Genomic DNA, 18,303 nt, shown 5'->3' with positions numbered 1-18,303 from the left:
CATTGTACTAAAGTTACATTTTTTAGTTCTTGTATTTTAGACGAAAATTAGTAGTTTTTATGTTCCTATATTGACCCTTGTACATAAATGTCCTGGCTTGTACAGGGGAAAAGGCAAGTGTGGGGATTGTTGAACCACCCATGCATAGTGCGAAAATATAGACTAACTATTAGATGGAAAAAAGAACAAGTCTTTTTGGAGAAAAACAAGTTCTTCTTTTGTCCTTTGTAGCTCCTTTTTCTTTCACTGTTGAGAGAGTTGAATGTTGAACAATTCTTTAATAAAATGTTATGTTATTCAGAGCTAGCCTCAGTGTTTTAAGAATCACAGGAGTGTAAAGCTTGATTCATGCTGTTTTGGTAAAAAAAAAAAAAAAAAGACTGAAAAGTCAGCATCAGATAATGTTAAAACAAGCAAAATACTACTATCACAGTGAAGGTATCAGCAGAGAATCCTGCTCCTCTTATTTTGATTATTATGGTCAAACTAATGCTGGATTTCCTTGGGTTAATATGAAATATCAAATTTACAAATAGGAGATTTGTTGCTAAGCTAAAGTTACAATTGCTATGATTATATAAATAAGTAGAATGTTGATTATCACAACATATTCAGTATGATTGAAAATTCTTCAACCTACTAAAACCATTAAAGCCACCACACAAATAAGCAGTTAAAACACAAATCTTATAGATACTGACATGTGTGAAAGACATGCTTGTTATTTTACTTAAATAACGCAAACACAGTGCCTCAAAAATGTCAACACAAAAGAGGAATGGATTTTACTGGCTTTTTTCTAGATGTGCAGTATTTAGGAAAGGTGTCAAATAAAAGTAAAATTCCAAATAAATTTGCTTTCTAATTCACTTCATACAATCATTGTTTTAGGTGCTTTTATAAAAGATGAACTCAGAAATGTATTTATGATTAGCCTAGACTTTTTAGTTAGTTAAAGGCATTTTGTGTTGTATGTGTTAAGAGACAGTGATATGAGTGTTTGTATCATTCCATACAACAAACAGTTTTTACTAAGATTGGAGCAACAGTCCTGACCTTTTAATAGCTAAATCTTCACACAGTCTAAACAGCACTTTTGTTGCATTAGTTATAATCTCAATCAGTAAGAATTAGAAGTTAAACATTAACCATCCCATCAGTCTTTCACTTGCATTCTGTAAGATTCCGTACTAAAAAGTACCAATTTTTTAAGTGAAATAAATATGCATAAAAATACTTTTAAAGATGAAAGTAAAAACTTGAACTCAGAAACTCATAATAGGACTTGGTACTTGTTTCAAAAGCCTCTAGAGTGCATAATAGTGTCAAAAGGTTAAATCAGATTGAAAATTTGACTGTCAAATTTGATAGATAGTTAGTATATATAATGTAGATATAATATAGAAACAAATGCTGCTCATAAACCACAGATTAGGTGCGGCTGTGACTTAGTTCAAACAGCTTGTCGCTGATTCAGAGATGACCTGACTCTGGTGCCAGTAGTGAATACTGGGTCTGTGTCTGAGGATAAAGCATCACTGTCAGAAAACTTACAGAATTGTCCAAAAAAGAAAAGACCTTTAGCTTTCAGAAAACCTTCTCGCTGCTTCTCTTTGCTGTAAAAACTAGAGAGAAGAAGGGCTTTATTATCTGATACCACTGTAAGAATATGAAAATGCATAAATCACCACCTATTACTCTGCTATTTAGTTGTTGTCTGGTATTAATTGCTGGGATAGCAGCAGCAGCCATCCTTTTTGCTAATATCAGGGTTGGGATTAATATTAAAGTACAAAAACTTATCCTACAAAACCTGAAAAATAAGCACCAGATACTGTACTAATGTGTTTTGAGTTTTTGTTTTCTTCTGGCAGCTGTTTTTTTCTGTGGGCTCAAAAAGTTGAATAAAAGAATGAACACCAGTCCCTTCAGTCAGATGCATTTTGGTGTCACGATCAGTTAGCTGTCCTCTGGCAGTTTGGCTTCTGACTCGTGTTCAGCAGTGATTATTGTCACTAGTGGTGAAGAAAACATTCAGTTTTGGTGTGCTGAATCCAGTCATTACTGCAATGATGAAGATCACTTTATAGCAGGCAGGCAGTTGAGTGAAAAGTATTCAGTAGCCACTTGTACAGGCCAAACAATTTGATTTATTTTGCTTCACTGCAGCTCTCCTTAGGTATCAGTGTTTATCCAAATTAAGTAACAATTTGGCTTGACGCAGTACCAATACTAAGAATTTTCCATTCCTTTTATGTATGTATGCATATACTTATTTATTTAGTGTTGTTCTTACCACTTTTCCAAGGTGACGAAGAAATCTTCTGATGCTAATTTAATGCCCCCAGCTTTAAATCAAAAGACAGATAAGGGCACTGACACCTCAGGATGTTAATCAGTCAACAGAAAATACTGGCTAGTGTGCAAAAATACTGAAATCCAGTGAGTGAAAACTCCAAACAACAGCTATAGGAACAATGAAGCTGACTAGGAGGTTGCTGGAGTTGTGCAAGCTATGTATACCCATAGAGCAATTTCAATATTTTCAACAAATCCTCTCTTAGGCATTTGTGGCTAATGCTTTCCTCTTTGAAAATTTCTCATCTTGCATGCAGCTCAGCTATGTATCAGCTGTGTGTTTATGACTAAAAAAGCCCCGAGGACTGCGCCTCGGCTCTATCACGTGATCGACCCCCACCCCTCTTCTCTCTCTCTCTCTCTCTCTCTTTCCCTCTAGCACCCGCGTGCTTGGAGGGCTGAGAGCCACATAAAACTTGAGACATAAATCAGACTCCCATAAATAATGGCCGCACTTCCCTTTACATCTCCGTTGGACTAACAGACAATAAAAACACCTATAAGCAGAGATTGGATCTAATTTATTGCCTCATAAAAACAGACGGAGAGCTCGGATCCGCTTTAGCAGCACAGGCACTACTGAAAATCGTACAGCTATTAGTGTAGCACACTCACACCTACGTAAACACGCACATTTCTCCACTTAGAATCTTTTGATTTAATGTGTTTTGTTAGACAGAAGATGTGACAAAGCCGTTATCGTGTTATCATCCAGTTTTGAACTATTTGACTACAGAAATGCTATACTGCAAATAGTATTTGTACGATCATGACTGAATTAGAAGTGTGTTTACTGTAGTATTGGTAGTATTAAAAGAAGGAAAAGTACAACAACCTGGTCATTAGTGAACTATGAAAAATTAGAAGTTAACGAGTCTTTTCTCACGTTACATATTTAACCAGAAATTGGGCTTTAGGCCAATCAAAATCTCAAATAATATTAATGAAAAACTGTATTTGAGATAAACGAATAAAATGTTAATATTGTCAGTGGATTAACTAAAAATGTATTTTCATAATAATCAATTGATAATAATAATCAAATAACCGATTGCCAAAAGCGTTATTAAAATAAAATAAAATAAAATAAAATAAAATAAAATAAAATAAAATAAAATAAAATAAAAATTACACGTTCCCATCTTCAGTCGACCAATCCACGCTCTTCAGGTCTTTACTGGCATGTGGAAAAACGTTTTCTGCTCGCCACAAAATCTTCATATAAACTCCCAATTCTTTATCAAAATTGTAAAAATGTGCATTCATATATATTATTTAAAAAATAACTAAATTAAAAAAGAGAAAGAATGAACGCTGCTCGCTCAGCAACTTGTGTCTGCCTTGTGGGCTTGTGTTTTCTGTGCTGATACAGCCTCGGCCTACTCACTGCCTGCGCTCAATGGCGTTTCCTCCCACACACATTTCTGCCTTTTTGCTGCCTTTTTCTCTTTCTTAGAGCCTGGGGGTGAGGCAAAGCGACTTGGAAAGAAACGGGGCAGGGAGGGGGGGGAGCTAAGAACTTTTCAGTCTTTTATTTCAGTCATATCTACGTCGAATCGAGCCCCGAAAGGAAGAGAAAGAGTGAGGGTGGATTTTTCCTTGTTATTTAGGGAGAGGGAGAGAGGCTGCTGTCAGACTCTTTGCAGCGAGAGAAAGATTGATCACCGCACTTCGTTTTCTTCCACTCGGGGCTATTCGGGCCCTGCCCAAAATATTCCCAGCTAAACAAATGACCACTTCTTGATCTCTCGCAAAATCTACATGTGCGTCCTGTTGAGTCTAAAGGCCACTCTCACTTACAGTTACCATTTATACTGCTGCTGTATTCTTTTTTATCACAAGAAGTAGAGTAGCGTTCTCTCCTTTTTTCCCAGCTGGGTGAAGCGACCTCGCTGTGAACTCTCCCTCTGCGTAAACACGGCGAACATTTTAACACCGTGGAGAGAGGGTGGGAGAAGAACCGTGGTATCTTGCAAGAAGAATTTTGGAGCCTCTCTGGAAAGGTTATTTTAGGGTAAGATTATATTTAGACTTTGCTTAAAGTTTCCTCCCCTCTCATACACACCACTACGTAAACGTGATATCTATTAGATATAAAAATCGCACACTTACACATCAGTAGGCTCCCCTCACTGTCTGTCCTCAAATCTAAGCTATGCTCTTGTAAACTGTTCCCTCTGCACTACCGCTGAGCAGAAATCTTCATCGTCCACTCTTCGTGCGCTGCTGCGCCATCTAAAAAACTCTCAGAATGTTCTAAGCGTGACATTTCCACCCTCTGTCACACCTTCTAAGATTAATGAGCAGCGCGTTGTAAACAGGAGACATATTGTAGACGGTGCTGGCCGGCTCCATACACCTAACCGTCACCACATCACCCAGAAGAGGGGGACAACATGCTCAAGAAGAGGATGCTCTATTGTTTGTGCAGCATCACCGGGCCACGATGCGCCGGCCAGTCGCCCACACTGCGCACATGGCGAATGGCCACCGTATCGGGTCTTTTTTTCACGCCCTGTTAAAATACAACAATGGCAGCTACCCTGCGAAGTAGTATCCCGACACGACATTTGATGGAAAAAAAATAATAATGCTGCTTCCCACAGCCATCACAGCCGCCTGGCCTGGGTCCAGGATTGGCTGATTTGGATCACGTGGCCAGGAACTGGCTGCAATTTCGCCCCATAGTTCTTCAGTTTAGACTACCCAGGTCCCCACACGCTAGTAATATCACCAATATACACAATTATTATATAGCCACGGTGTTTACGCCATTGCGGTCGGGAACCTACATGTTCGTGCGGTTTTTTTTCAGTTGATTTTTTTGTGAAGCCATAGTGTGTTGCGTGCGTGTGCAAGGGTGCGTGCGTGTATGTGTTTTTGTTGTTGTTTCTTCTTTTTTTTATTTTTGGGGAAGGGGCTGTTCGGAGGGTATCGCCGTTTCGGGGTAAAAGCCCGTTTGAGAGAGCTATGAATTTTGAATTTGAGAGGGAGATCGGTTTCATAAACAGCCAGCCGTCCCTAGCAGAGTGCCTGACGTCCTTCCCCGCCGTCCTGGAGTCATTTCAAACTTCATCAATCAAGGAGTCGACAGTAATTCCGCCTCCCTTTGAGCACACCATCCCCAGCTTCAGCCCCTGCACAGCCAGCCAGCCGAGACCAGCTGCGAGAAGCCAGCAGAACCGGAGAGCCTCCGCTACTAATGGCCTCCAGACCCATCACCGAGCCGCCCAGCAGCCATACACGACCGGCCAGGCCCCCGCCCCGGCCACGGTCACCCCGACCGGCCCGATTGCCCACGAATTCCCCTGGATGAAGGAGAAGAAATCATACAAGAAGTGCCCCAAGCCAGGGAGCAACTCCAGCGGTACCGGATCCATCATCCCCCCCGCCTCATCCTCCCCGTCGTCAACTGCCTCTGGGTACGCTTCGGCGGGCATCGAGTCACCCACAGGTCGGTATGGTGGGATGCCGGGTAACAGCGTGTATAGCTGCATGCATGTGTGTGGTAGTGAGTAAGAGAGTGTGCGGCATGTTCTGTTATTTTTTTACTTGCATCACATTTCCAACAGTTATTACACGCTGCGTGGATATACTTGAATGACATTGTCTTTCCCCCCCTCCGTGTGTGTTTGTGTGTGTTTTGTGCAGCGCTGTGTCAACAGGGAAGCCATATCTAGACCACTGCATTATGCTGCAGTGCTTTGCACACTCTTTCATCATGCATTAAACAACCCATTAACGTCTTACAGATAATCCTTGTCAGTGCGGATCAATACGTGCACGCTAGCCATACTGAGGGCAGATCTTTTACATAGGTACTAAATAATTTCAGAACTTTCGAGAATCGAAAATGTATTAATTCCATGTATAATTATTTGTCTTGCGTAAAAACACACACGGGAGTTTTTTTCTCTTCTTTTTTTTAATTTCATGTTCATCGCTTACATATTTGCTATAGCCTATATCGCTTTCAACCTTCTTGGACGATGTGCAGTAGTAGCAGCATGGTCACGTTATTATAGATTCATAACACAAATGAGAAGGTCGCCATGTTGGATGGAGGTGGGAAAAAATAATGGCGAGATAAGGACAAAATACGTTTGGTTGTGGAGGTGGTGGTGGGGGGTGTAGGTTTCGTCCCCACAGGAAACGCACTGATTTTGTGGGATTCAGGTTATTTCTGTCTCTCACACTGAACTCTCTAACAGTCAATGCATTTTTCAAAATAAATAAATAATTTTGCAAATAAATAAGTAAGCAAACAAACAAATCGATGAAATAATGAAAGAAAGAAATTCCAGTTTTCCATTCTTATCCCCACTCATTTAAAAATCTACCTCGTATCATTTTTAATGGGAATTTCTCGGCAAATTTTCTGCCTTCTTTTCTGAAGTACGAAAAAATCAAATCGAGCTTTCAGTTGTGTTTTTGACAAATACCACCACATTCGTTTAAAAAAAATTCCCACATTTCCACAAGCATTTCCTTCTAGCTCCGTGATTTATTCGTGTTCCTCTCTGATCACAGAATGCAGAATCTCATAGCCCTCGCTGATTTACAAGACACAGAAGCACACTTTCATTGATGACATGATGACATATCTTTCACTCTTCTGAGTGACGGTTGCTACTATAAGTGGAAGGTATATTTTTAGTATTAGTATTAGTTCTTTTTTATTACAGGCGAAGAGCCAAGGTGAGCTCGGCGACGAAGTAGCGTATTTCTTGCAGGAAAAAAATAAAAAATATATATATATGGGGTTTCATTTATTGTCTTTGTTCCTGTCCAGACCCGAGTCAGGCGGGCCTAGACGCTGGAGGAGCAGGCTCCCGCCGGCTGCGCACCGCCTACACCAACACGCAGCTGCTGGAGCTGGAGAAAGAGTTCCACTTCAACAAGTACCTGTGCCGGCCCAGGAGAGTAGAGATTGCCGCCCTGTTGGATCTAACCGAACGGCAGGTGAAAGTTTGGTTCCAAAACCGGCGGATGAAACATAAGCGGCAAAACACGCACGGGAGCGGAGGAAGCCATGAATCCAGCGACACGGGAGGCTTTGAGCCGCTCGAAGGCGCTGACGCCTCCTCCCCGTATTCAAGCCAGCCTCTGGAAGCATCTGGCACAGGGGAGACTGCCTCGGAGGGAGAGCCGGGAGGCGGCAATCCATCTTCGGCCGCCTACGCTAATGACAGCGGGGACAATGCACAGCCCACACCAGAGGAGGGAGACCGTTTGAGTATCCCCGAGCGGCCACCGCTGTTTACGGCATCGGGGTGCTCTGACTCTGCGACGGCTCGTCACTCTCCGCCGGCGTTGGCGGTCACCAACTCTGCTGACAACCCGGGCCTGATGCAGCTGAGTGAATCCGTGCCTGGATTAACAGCAGCTCCCGAGCAGCAGGACTCCTCGATTACACCCACAGCTTCATCTGCTCCTTCTGCCATATCTTCATCGTCCACCCTACCCGACCTCACCTTCTTCGCCGGGGACCCCTGCCTGTCACCCAGCCTGCAGAGCACCCTGGAAAGCCCTGTGGATTTCTCAGAAGAGGACTTCGATCTGTTCACAAGCACACTGTGCACCATAGACCTGCAGCACCTCAACTTCTGAGACCTCGACACAAATTGAAAGTAGGGTCAAATAAAAGCGAGTGGGGCAGTGGGCAGAGGGGCCTGCGTTAATGAGAAATCCAGCAGAGGACACAACATTTATTTATTTAACAGAAATAAAAGAATATTAAAGCTTTTCGGCAACATTCCTGAAACCTTTCTCCATTAAAATATGGGTTTTTTTTGTTGTTGTTTTTTACATATTCTTCTTGCTTTTTTGGAGGGCATCATAGTTTCAAAGAAATCCAATTAATTTTTCACTTTAAAACATCGAAAGGATTTTTTCCCCTCCTTTGAAAATATGACAATATGTGGATGTATTTTTTGTACTTGACTTTCTCGGTTTGGAATTTTATTATTTTTTATTATTTATTTATTTCTTCTTTTTTTTGGGGGGGGGGTGTAAATCAATCCTTATGAGTTTGTGGATTTGTTTCCTCTAGTTCATCCTGGTGCAGCTTCATGGATTCTTAAAAGCTTCTCAGGAACTGTTCACGGAGTCTGTAAGCGCAGATATCTGGACCGTTTTGACAAAATCCAAATGGGACAATGAATGAATGAATTCTCTCTTTGAACGGCACGACACAGAGAGAGGGAAGCCCTGCTGATGACCGGAGGTTTAAACACTAGTTTATTTATTGAGATTCTTTAATAGTGAAATCCAAATTATTTATTGTACATATATTTTCATAGTGGAATAACAATAATAATAAAAACACAAACATTTATACTGTGCCCCATGTTTTTTTTATAGTCTCTGAATTTATAAATTAGCACATTTACGTGTGTAACCCTAACACATAGTATGGATTAATTTATTTGACAACACTAAATAGGCTAAAACGTTTTTAGACCAACAACCTACAAAATTAATTTTTTACAACACAATTTTTTACTTGTTGATTTATTACAACTATTTTTAATTATTTGTATTTTTATATATAAAGCCTATATACATGCTGTGTTTTTTGCACGGATACTTTATACATTATAACCACCTCCAAAGCAATTGAATCCAATACACTTTTCAAATTTCTCATTTCAATTCCAGTTTCAATTTATTTATTTTTTATTAGATAAGGATTAAATAATTGACCTGTTAAAATTCCTAAAATGCTTGTTTAGTTTTTCCAACTTAAAGACTATAGCCTAGGAAACTATGTATAGCTAGTGTGTTTACATGGAGATAACCTTGATAAATGGGAGCAAAATAACACATTTTCCGGAGCTGTTTGCCTTCATCAGGTGTTAGCTCAGCACGGCTAGCTCTCTGAGTACAAGCTAAGGGTTAGCACAGCGTGGCCCTCCTCCACCATCACCACCACCAGCAGCAGCAGCTATTATTACAAAGTAGCAAGAACAGCAGTGCTAAAAAACAATGTAGCCTTTTTTACTGACAGTGAGTGGAAGAATAGCAAGGCTCACCTGCTGCTGTAGTATGTAAACATGGAAGTTAATCCCTGATTGGCGTCCCTTTATTAAAATGTGAATGTGAAGTTAACCATGAGTGTGTCTGCCATTAGTGTGTGCGTGATTGCAAAGCTGCTCCTCCTCCCGCGGAGTCAAAATGGCGCTGAAGACAAAGCAGGATGTGAACAATAAGCAGTAGCAGCCATTACAGGATGATCAGCTCAGTGTGACAGGCAGGATGTTTGTGTGAGGACAGCGAGCAGAAAGGACAGAAGAAACATTTTATATTTATTTTAACAAAGGATTATGGTTGACTGTTCCCATCTTATAAGGAAAAAAAGTAGAGTATAAGATGATAATGGCAACAAAATAAAAAAAAGCTTTATAATTATTTGAGTGTAGAAAACAAAGCATATCATACATACATACATATATAAAAATTGTAGAAAAAAAGAAAAAAGAAAAAAAAGAGCTGCATTCTATTACACAATAATAATAATGTATAAAAGTTATAATCTGATAATAAAATGTATTAGTTGCTAACATAATTAAAAAGTCCAAAATATAAATATGTTGTACCAAATTTAAACCATTTTTGGCTTATTTATTTGAAACAATAAACTGCACAGATCAAAACTGTCCTGTTCATGCTTGTCTGTGGGTATGAGCTGTATTTCTTTGTCATTAGAAGAATATAAAAATTTTCAGAATCTAATTTTTTAAAAATCCAGTGTCAGATTTTACTTTACATACAGGGCATGTGCCCAAGTTAACGGGCATTGATGTCCATTATTAACCTGCCACAGTCAGTAAAGAACATTTCACATTAACATCTTACCATCAGCACATTTGTTACACTTGGGCACCAGTGGCCTTGACTCTAGGTTTAAATAAAGTAGATCTTTTGTTGAGTTTTAACCCTTGACTTAACTCCTATTGGTGAGCTGTATTGTTTTTCTGTTTTTTCTTTCTTCTTTGGTTATATTTACTTTGATAACATATACTCTCTACCTCATTGCACGATTCATATATATATATATATATATGTACATGAATCGTGCAATGAGGTAATTCACCATAAAAAATAACAGGAAATGGTATAGCGTGTAACCGTCAGCAAAAAGACAACACTGTTTTCACAGTGTCTTAGTAATGATAAAATAAACAGAGACAGAAGCAAGTGACGTCTATGCATGTAAGTACAAGTTGTAAAATGGATAGATGTATAAGTGTGATTCCCATGGGAACCAGCAGGTACAACAAACACCATTCTTCTAACAATAGTGTTGGGTGAAGACACTGACACTGGTATCAAAATGTTCTGCATCAGCTATCCAAATTGTTCTTAAAACTCTGCTGAATGACATACTGATCTGAGTAGCAATTGTGTTTTCACTTTCTGTAACCGCAAACTGCAATGTCACATGCTGAAATTATTTTGCAAATATGATAAGATGACGAAATATGATGAGGGGAAGATGTAGGGGTTATTACAATGTCGTTACACAGTCAATATCCACCTCAACATCACCACATCCAAACACCATATCCTTTATTTTTAAATTAAAGCAAAAGTCTCAGTTAAGGAATCTGACACTTATATAGCACTTTTATATTCTAACTGAGCACTCAAATTGTTCTTTTAAAAAAAATAAATTAATATTTAAGATTTAAGATTTATTGGCTAACGTCATTCCATTCCAACAGGACTCCATTAGAGCCTTACCTAGATAAATATAAACACCTTTACAAAAGTCTCCCTTCTTCTTTCATTCAGTTCCAGTATGCTGTTAAATTGTAAAGAGTTTGTCTATATAATATCCGACCAGATGCATTGGTTTAGATTATAGAGAGGAAGAATCAGACACTGCAGCCATGCTTCAAATTACAAATTATAACAAATTATCCCAAAATACAGATGTTTAGAATGTGCATAACGTGTTGGACATGGGAACATATCCTGTGTGTCTGTGTGTGTTTGTGTGTGAACAGATGACACATGCACATTTTAGCAGGTTACCTGAAAAATAGACAGAAGCAGCTTAATAGATGGACTGACCCTTACAGTCCATAGTTCTTATTTGATCATACTGAACTCTCAAGCCCTTTTGAACCTCCATAGATATCCACAGGAATGCAAGATAATTTAGTTTCTAATGCTCAGAAATTGCCCAGAGCAGAACGTCTACATGTGTCACCACTAATACCCAAACACAGTTCCATGCCTGTGCCCTGCAGCAGCACATAGGAAGAAACACTTGTTGCGCTAGAATAGAGCCATGAGGAATATGACTGATTGAAGGCACTGTGAATTTAATTTTACTGCTTTGCTGTTTTAAACAAACCCTTTTAATACCAATGCTAAAAATTCTGCTATACTTCTTAAGACACTCAGCTAGAATTCATATTGTTTAATTTAAAGCTGTGGTAAAAGCTTTTTGATTGAGCAATTGCTTAACCCTCTGAGGTCTAGAAGCACTGTCATCTATAATGACTCCAACCCCAACTCTAAACATATCCCTAGGAAATCAGAAAAAAATTAAATGTCATTTTAATAAATTGTTCTCCCTTGTCTTGGAAACCAACAAGCAAAGAAAATAATCACTCTGACACAAATCTCAAATTATCCACACTGTTGGATCTGTTTTCTGTGATAAAGAGTTAGGGTTAACATCTGTGATGACTTAGACCTCAGATGGGTAAAAGAAGATTCCCAAGAAAATCCTTTGGTCTCTTTGTTTTGTTAGTGTTTAAGGAAAAACTAACATTAAAACAGTCCCGACTTGAAAAATGGCAAAAAAAAAAAAAAATCATATTTTGCATGGTTGAATCTTAACAAGGTTCCAAGTAGCGCTTTAAGCACACAACAATAAGAAACCGGAGTGAGATAAAACATTTTTTTGAACATGCAATTTATTGAAAACAATAATAATTTTACAGCTGGTCAAACGTTTAGGAACACACCTCCAAAAAACCCATGCCTTCCCCCCACCCACCCAGAAATCAAAGTTCCAAACATGAACTCATTAATGAGTAGCTCCACCATTATTGTTGATCACTTCAAAAATTAATTGCAGCATCAGTGATGCAAGCGTTTCCATGAGCTGAGTGGGAACATTTCTCCAAGTGGTGAAGACGGCAGCACGAAAGGTATCTACTGTTTGGAACTTTTTGTCCAATTTTGTAAACCTTCCTTGCCATCCATCCCCAAAGGTTCATGAATCCACATTTTCACACAGATTTGGCCTTTTAAAGGGATGTGGTCCTAAACTTCTGATCAGCTTTAAAACAGCTTTTTTCAGTTTAAGCATTGTTTTCAGTAAATTGTGTGCTCCAAAAATGTCTTGTCTCATTCCCATTTCTTATTGTTCCATGTTGAAGCTCTACTTGGAACCTTGTTAAGATCCAAACATGCAAAATATGATTTTTTGCCATTTTTCCAATGGTCTTAAACTTTTCATCGAGGCTGTATAAAGACCAGGCACAGGCCTTATGACAAGCTAAATTACACTGTACCATAAAGACAAGAAATTAAGAGATGTGCACACTAAGGAGTTTTGTGCTTTTAAGGTTTTTGTTTGTTTGTTTTTGGTAAGAGCAGCTTGAAAAAGTTCTTGGTAGGTGTGGTTGTTATGATGTGTTTGTCTCACCCTTCCTATATTGTGAATAGTGTATATGTCAAAATATTCAATCTTATCTTTATGTCTTAAATAGAAAACGGACTGGTTCTTTTATAGCGCTTTTCCACTCTACCTGAGCACTCAAAGTGCTCTCATACAACATGCCTCGTTCACCCATTCACAGCCACTGTTTTTGTGTTTAAGTATGTACTATTTTATACTCACTCTCTAATAGATGCATTGGAGAGTAGCTTGGAGTTGATTACTTGTCCAATGATATTTGGCACCCACAGTAAAAAAAAAAAAAAGTTAAAGTTAAAAAAAAGTTGTTTTTTTTCTTTTAAAGTTAAAAAGAGTATACTGGTGCTGTAACTGATTTTATATAATTCTTCACCTTTCATAACTACACTGTGGTTGAATGACAACAATTAAACAATCTTAAACAATGAGAGCACACTTCCTGTGCCTCAATATTTAATTCTGTTAGGTTACTACTGTGAAACAGTGCACAAGTAGTCTAGCTTTACCAGGATGGCATGTCCATAGGTACATTTACAAGAAGCAGGACAAGACAGGATTGTACAGAGACATCAACTGAGCCTCAGGATCAATGTTTTTGTGCAAGGAGGAACAGAGCAAACTCTGCCAGTTTTTTAGTGGGACATCTCTCACAGTCCAGCACCATGCAAATTGTCTGACATTCCCCAAAGAATACTGGAGCTGAAACTCTTTTCACAAATAAGAAAAGGTCCACACAATTTCAGACAAGATGACATCCTGCTACTTGCTCAAAGTGTTTTTCTTCCTTTTATCATCTTTTGCTAAGATTTATTTGTTGAATTAAATAATAGAAAAAAAATAGTAGTCAGTCACTAAACAATGTACTTTACATTAATATATATATATATATATATATATATATATATATATATATATATATATATATATATATATATATATATATATATATATACATAGGGAGACTATATATATATATATATAGGGAGACTTTACTGGACCCCTGAACAGGGTCCAGTAACCATCACAGTGGCAGATATCCAAGAAAGGGTCTCCAGTATGAAGAGTTGGACAGCACCAGGGCCCGACATGGTTCACGCCTACTGGCTAAAGAAGCTGACTGCACTCCACGAGCGTCTGGCAGCACAAATGAACCAGCTGCTAGTTAACGAGAGACACCCGGAATGGCTAACCGAAGGTCGGACGGTCCTGATCCTCAAGGACCCCAAGAAGGGACCGGTCCCCTCCAACTACCGACCAATAACCTGCCTCAGTACTACATGGAAGCTCCTGTCAGGCATCATATCGGCTAACATGAACAGGCACATGGGTCAATACATGAGTGGGACACAGAAAGGAATTGGCAAGAATACCAGAGGCGCAAAACACCAGCTACTGGTAGACAGAACAGTCAGCCGAGACTGCAAGACCAGACTGACCAACCTGTGCACTGCCTGGATTGATTACAAGAAGGCCTATGACTCAATGCCCCACAGCTGGATACTGGAATGCCTAGAATTGTACAAGATCAATGGGACCCTAAGAGCCTTCATCAGGAACTCAATGGGGATGTGGCGTACAACACTAGAGGCCAACTCCAAGCCCATAGCACAAGTCACCATCAAGTGCGGGATCTACCAAGGAGATGCTCTGTCCCCACTGCTGTTCTGCATAGGCCTGAACCCCCTCAGTGAGATCATTAACAAGACTGGCTACGGATACCGACTACGGAACGGAGCAGTTGTCAGCCACCTCCTGTACATGGATGACATCAAGCTGTATGCCAAGAGTGAACGAGACATCGATTCACTGATCCACACTACCAGGCTATACAGCAATGACATTGGAATGTCGTTCGGACTGGAGAAGTGTAGTCGGATGGTAACAAAGAGAGGGAAGGTAGTCAGAACTGAGGGGATTGAACTACCAGAAGGCAACATTGCAGACATAGAGGACAGTTACAAGTACCCGGGGATCCCGCAGGCGAATGGGAACCATGAAGAGGCCGCTAGAAAGGCTGCAACCACCAAGTACCTGCAGAGGGTCAGGCAAGTCCTGAGGAGTCAGCTGAATGGTAAGAACAAGATCCGGGCCATCAACACGTACGCCCTGCCCGTGATCAGGTACCCTGCTGGGGTAATAGGCTGGCCAAAGGAGGAGATAGAAGCCACTGACATAAAGACAAGAAAGCTCCTTACCATGCATGGAGGGTTTCACCCCAAGTCCAGCACCCTGAGGCTGTACGCTAAGCGGAAGGAAGGGGGCCGGGGACTGGTGAGTGTCAGCACCACAGTCCAGGATGAGACAACGAACATCCAAGAATACATTGGGAAGATGGCCCCAACTGACCGAGTGCTCAGTGAATACCTCAGGCAGCAGAAACCCAAGAAAGAGGAGGGAGACGAGGAACCATCATGGAAGGACAGGCCCCTGCACGGTATGTACCACCGGCAGATAGTGGAGGTGGCTGATATCCAGAAATCCTACCAGTGGCTGGACAAAGCTGGACTGAAAGACAGCACAGAGGCACTAATCATGGCAGCACAAGAACAAGCTCTGAGCACAAGATCCATAGAGGCTGGGGTCTATCACACCAGGCAAGACCCCAGGTGCAGGCTGTGTAAAGATGCCCCAGAGACAATCCAGCACATAACAGCAGGGTGCAAGTTGCTAGCAGGCAAGGCATACATGGAACGCCATAACCAAGTGGCCGGCATAGTGTACAGGAACATCTGTGCCGAGTATAACCTGGAAGTCCCAAGGTCAAAATGGGAGATGCCCCCAAGGGTGGTGGAGAATGACCGAGCTAAGATCCTGTGGGACTTCCAGATACAGACGGACAAAATGGTGGTGGCTAACCAACCGGACATAGTGGTGGTAGACAAACAGAAGAAGACGGCCGTAGTGATCGATGTAGCGGTTCCGAATGACAGCAATATCAGGAAGAAGGAACACGAGAAGCTGGAGAAATACCAAGGGCTCAGAGAAGAGCTCGAGAGGATGTGGAGGGTGAAGGTAACGGTGGTCCCCGTGGTAATCGGAGCACTAGGTGCGGTGACTCCCAAGCTAGGCGAGTGGCTCCAGCAGATCCCGGGAATAACATCGGAGATCTCTGTCCAGAAGAGCGCAGTCCTGGGAACAGCTAAGATACTGCGCAGGACCCTCAAGCTCCCAGGCCTCTGGTAGAGGACCCGAGCTTGAAGGATAAACCGCCCGCAGGGGCGTGCTGGGTGGTTTTTTTTTTTTTTTATATATATCACCAATAAAAGCAGCAAAATAGTGGCAAATGCCGGATGGATGAATCTGTGTAAATCCAAAAAAGCATTTTTACTGAATACTAACTATTGTGTATAAGTAGCTGAAAAGCTAAAACTACTAACATCACCTGAGTCATTAGCTTTGCTAGCAAGCTCACTCCTCTCTTAATAAAATAAGAGGGAAGAGTTGCTTCAATAGTTTAATAATAGTTAGCAGACAGCTCTGTTAACTATATGCAGTGTGTCAAGGTATATTGCTGGAGTAAAGACTGTATATTACATTAGAAAGCTATTGCCACTGAACTTAAATTTGGTATACTTGCTTTGCAGATGCAGCATGTTTTGTTGTGCCTGCTGGGGATTGTAAATGGTCCTTTTGCCTCCTTCAGAATTAGTTACTGATGTTTTTACAACAATTTTAAATTCTTTTTTCTGAAAGTAAACACTGGTTGGTTTTGTAAGGTCCATGTGCGCTCCATTTCCTATAGTCTGCAATACTGCAAAAAGTCTGCAAAAAGTTTTCCCATGTCCATTATTATTATATTATTATGTTCATAAAGCACAAGGTCCAGTTAGCTTTGCAAAAAATTGCTGGTACAAATGAGCTACTTTTTACTTTCTTACTTACATTTCATAACGTGTACTTTTTCACTTTTATTTAAGCAAAGAATTTGAATCAGTACTTCAGTTTTTACCAAAGTATTTCTAATATGGGTGTCTGTAAGTACAGAGTGTCTGTACTTTTGCCACCTCTGATACTGATGCCATAAAAAGGTTATAAACAGCAGGAGATTTGTGTGGAACTCCTGTTTTCATCTCCTGTTCGGATATTCACTCATGTGTCATTCTACATTGCATACTTATTATAAAGTGCTTCATTAGGAAGGAATGGTTTCTCAGTTTACTCTTCTGCTGTACATTAGTAGGTGAGCACTGCATGAACTAGAAGGATAATTCAAACTATCCTAAAAAATATTTAACTGAAAAGCTATTCTAATCGCCATATAATAAGTATATTAACTATGAGACTAGGCTGTGCGACATGCAGTTAAACATGGTTGCAGTTACCCACAATCTCTCTTTCTTCTGTAACCATTCATCTAAGTGTGTCTTGTAGACAAAGAGATTACAGCAATAATATGTCTCCCAGCATAGAGATGCTGGGAGACATATCTTACCTTCTGAGTGGCTGCATGTGTGTATTGGGGACAGAGTGTGTGTGTGTTCCAATAATCTCTCTCTCCTGGCTGTCACCGCCTGTCGGCCTGCTGCCATGCTGTAATATGCGGGCTGCTTCTTTATCTCTTGCATCACCATTGCCATCATTATGATTTCTGCCTGTGTGTATGTGTGTAAGGGTACGTGTGTGATATTGCATAACTCAGGTGTGATAGATCACCCACTTAGCAGCAGTGGTGAAATATGTGAGTAGTGGATTTTTATCATCCTGGTTGTCAAGAGGAAACTTTCCTCTCAAAAGACTGTCATGCTATTGCTGCTCCTGCAGCTGCTTCGCTAGCTTTGCTGCTGACCTACAAGTCAAAGGGATGGGCTTAAATAGAAAATGAAACACTCTTTTTAATGGCAGAAGTTTTATACTTAACCTTCTTTCATGTAGAAAAAGAAACAGTTACTTGTTAATACAACAACATCACACCTGAATGCATGAAGACTACGGCAAAATTAGTTTCATAACCTGGCAATCAAAAAAGTTTACAAAGAAGTGAATATTTTATCTGTATCACATTACTGTGCAAACTGTTTTTTTTTTTTTTCTAACACTGGAAACATAGCTTATCATTTGATATATTTATACATAATCTTTTCTGCTTATCCAATTCAGGGTCACAGGGGGGTTGGTAGCTATCCCAGCTACCATAGAACTAGAGGTGGGGCACCCTGAACTGGTCGCCAGCCTGTCTCAGATAAGGAAATCCATACATGAGACCAGTGGGATTGCTACATAAAATTGTTTGAAATTACCCCTAAGTTACATATTGAATTGAATAAAACTGTATTTTGTGATAAACC

At 40.2% G+C, this 18,303-nt stretch overlaps 1 protein-coding gene across 1 annotated transcript; it reads left to right on the top strand.

Annotated features, from left to right (window-relative positions):
- Positions 1 to 1,306: 1,306 nt before the first annotated feature.
- On the top strand, positions 1,307 to 8,695 carry hoxb2a (homeobox B2a). The gene is made up of 2 exons (XM_040049269.1): positions 1,307 to 5,812; positions 7,151 to 8,695. The coding sequence occupies exons 1-2, from the start codon at positions 5,329 to 5,331 to the stop codon at positions 7,966 to 7,968; spliced, it is 1,302 nt and encodes a 433-aa protein (XP_039905203.1). The 5' UTR covers positions 1,307 to 5,328; the 3' UTR covers positions 7,969 to 8,695.
- The last annotated feature ends 9,608 nt before the right edge of the window (positions 8,696 to 18,303 follow it).

The sequence above is a fragment of the Simochromis diagramma genome, unplaced genomic scaffold (genome assembly GCF_900408965.1).
Source record: "Simochromis diagramma unplaced genomic scaffold, fSimDia1.1 OVJJ01000517.1, whole genome shotgun sequence".
NCBI lineage: Eukaryota > Metazoa > Chordata > Actinopteri > Cichliformes > Cichlidae > Simochromis > Simochromis diagramma.
Note: the sequence above shows the minus strand (reverse complement) of the source record. Positions and strands in the feature narration are given on the sequence as shown.

Bases quoted from the DNA above. Each gene is read 5' to 3' on its own strand.
- hoxb2a (XM_040049269.1), top strand. From the start codon at position 5,329: ATGAATTTTGAATTTGAGAGGGAGATCGGTTTCATAAACAGCCAGCCG. The intron at 5,813-7,150 runs GTCGGTATGGTG...GTTCCTGTCCAG, and splicing joins GGGCATCGAGTCACCCACAG to ACCCGAGTCAGGCGGGCCTA.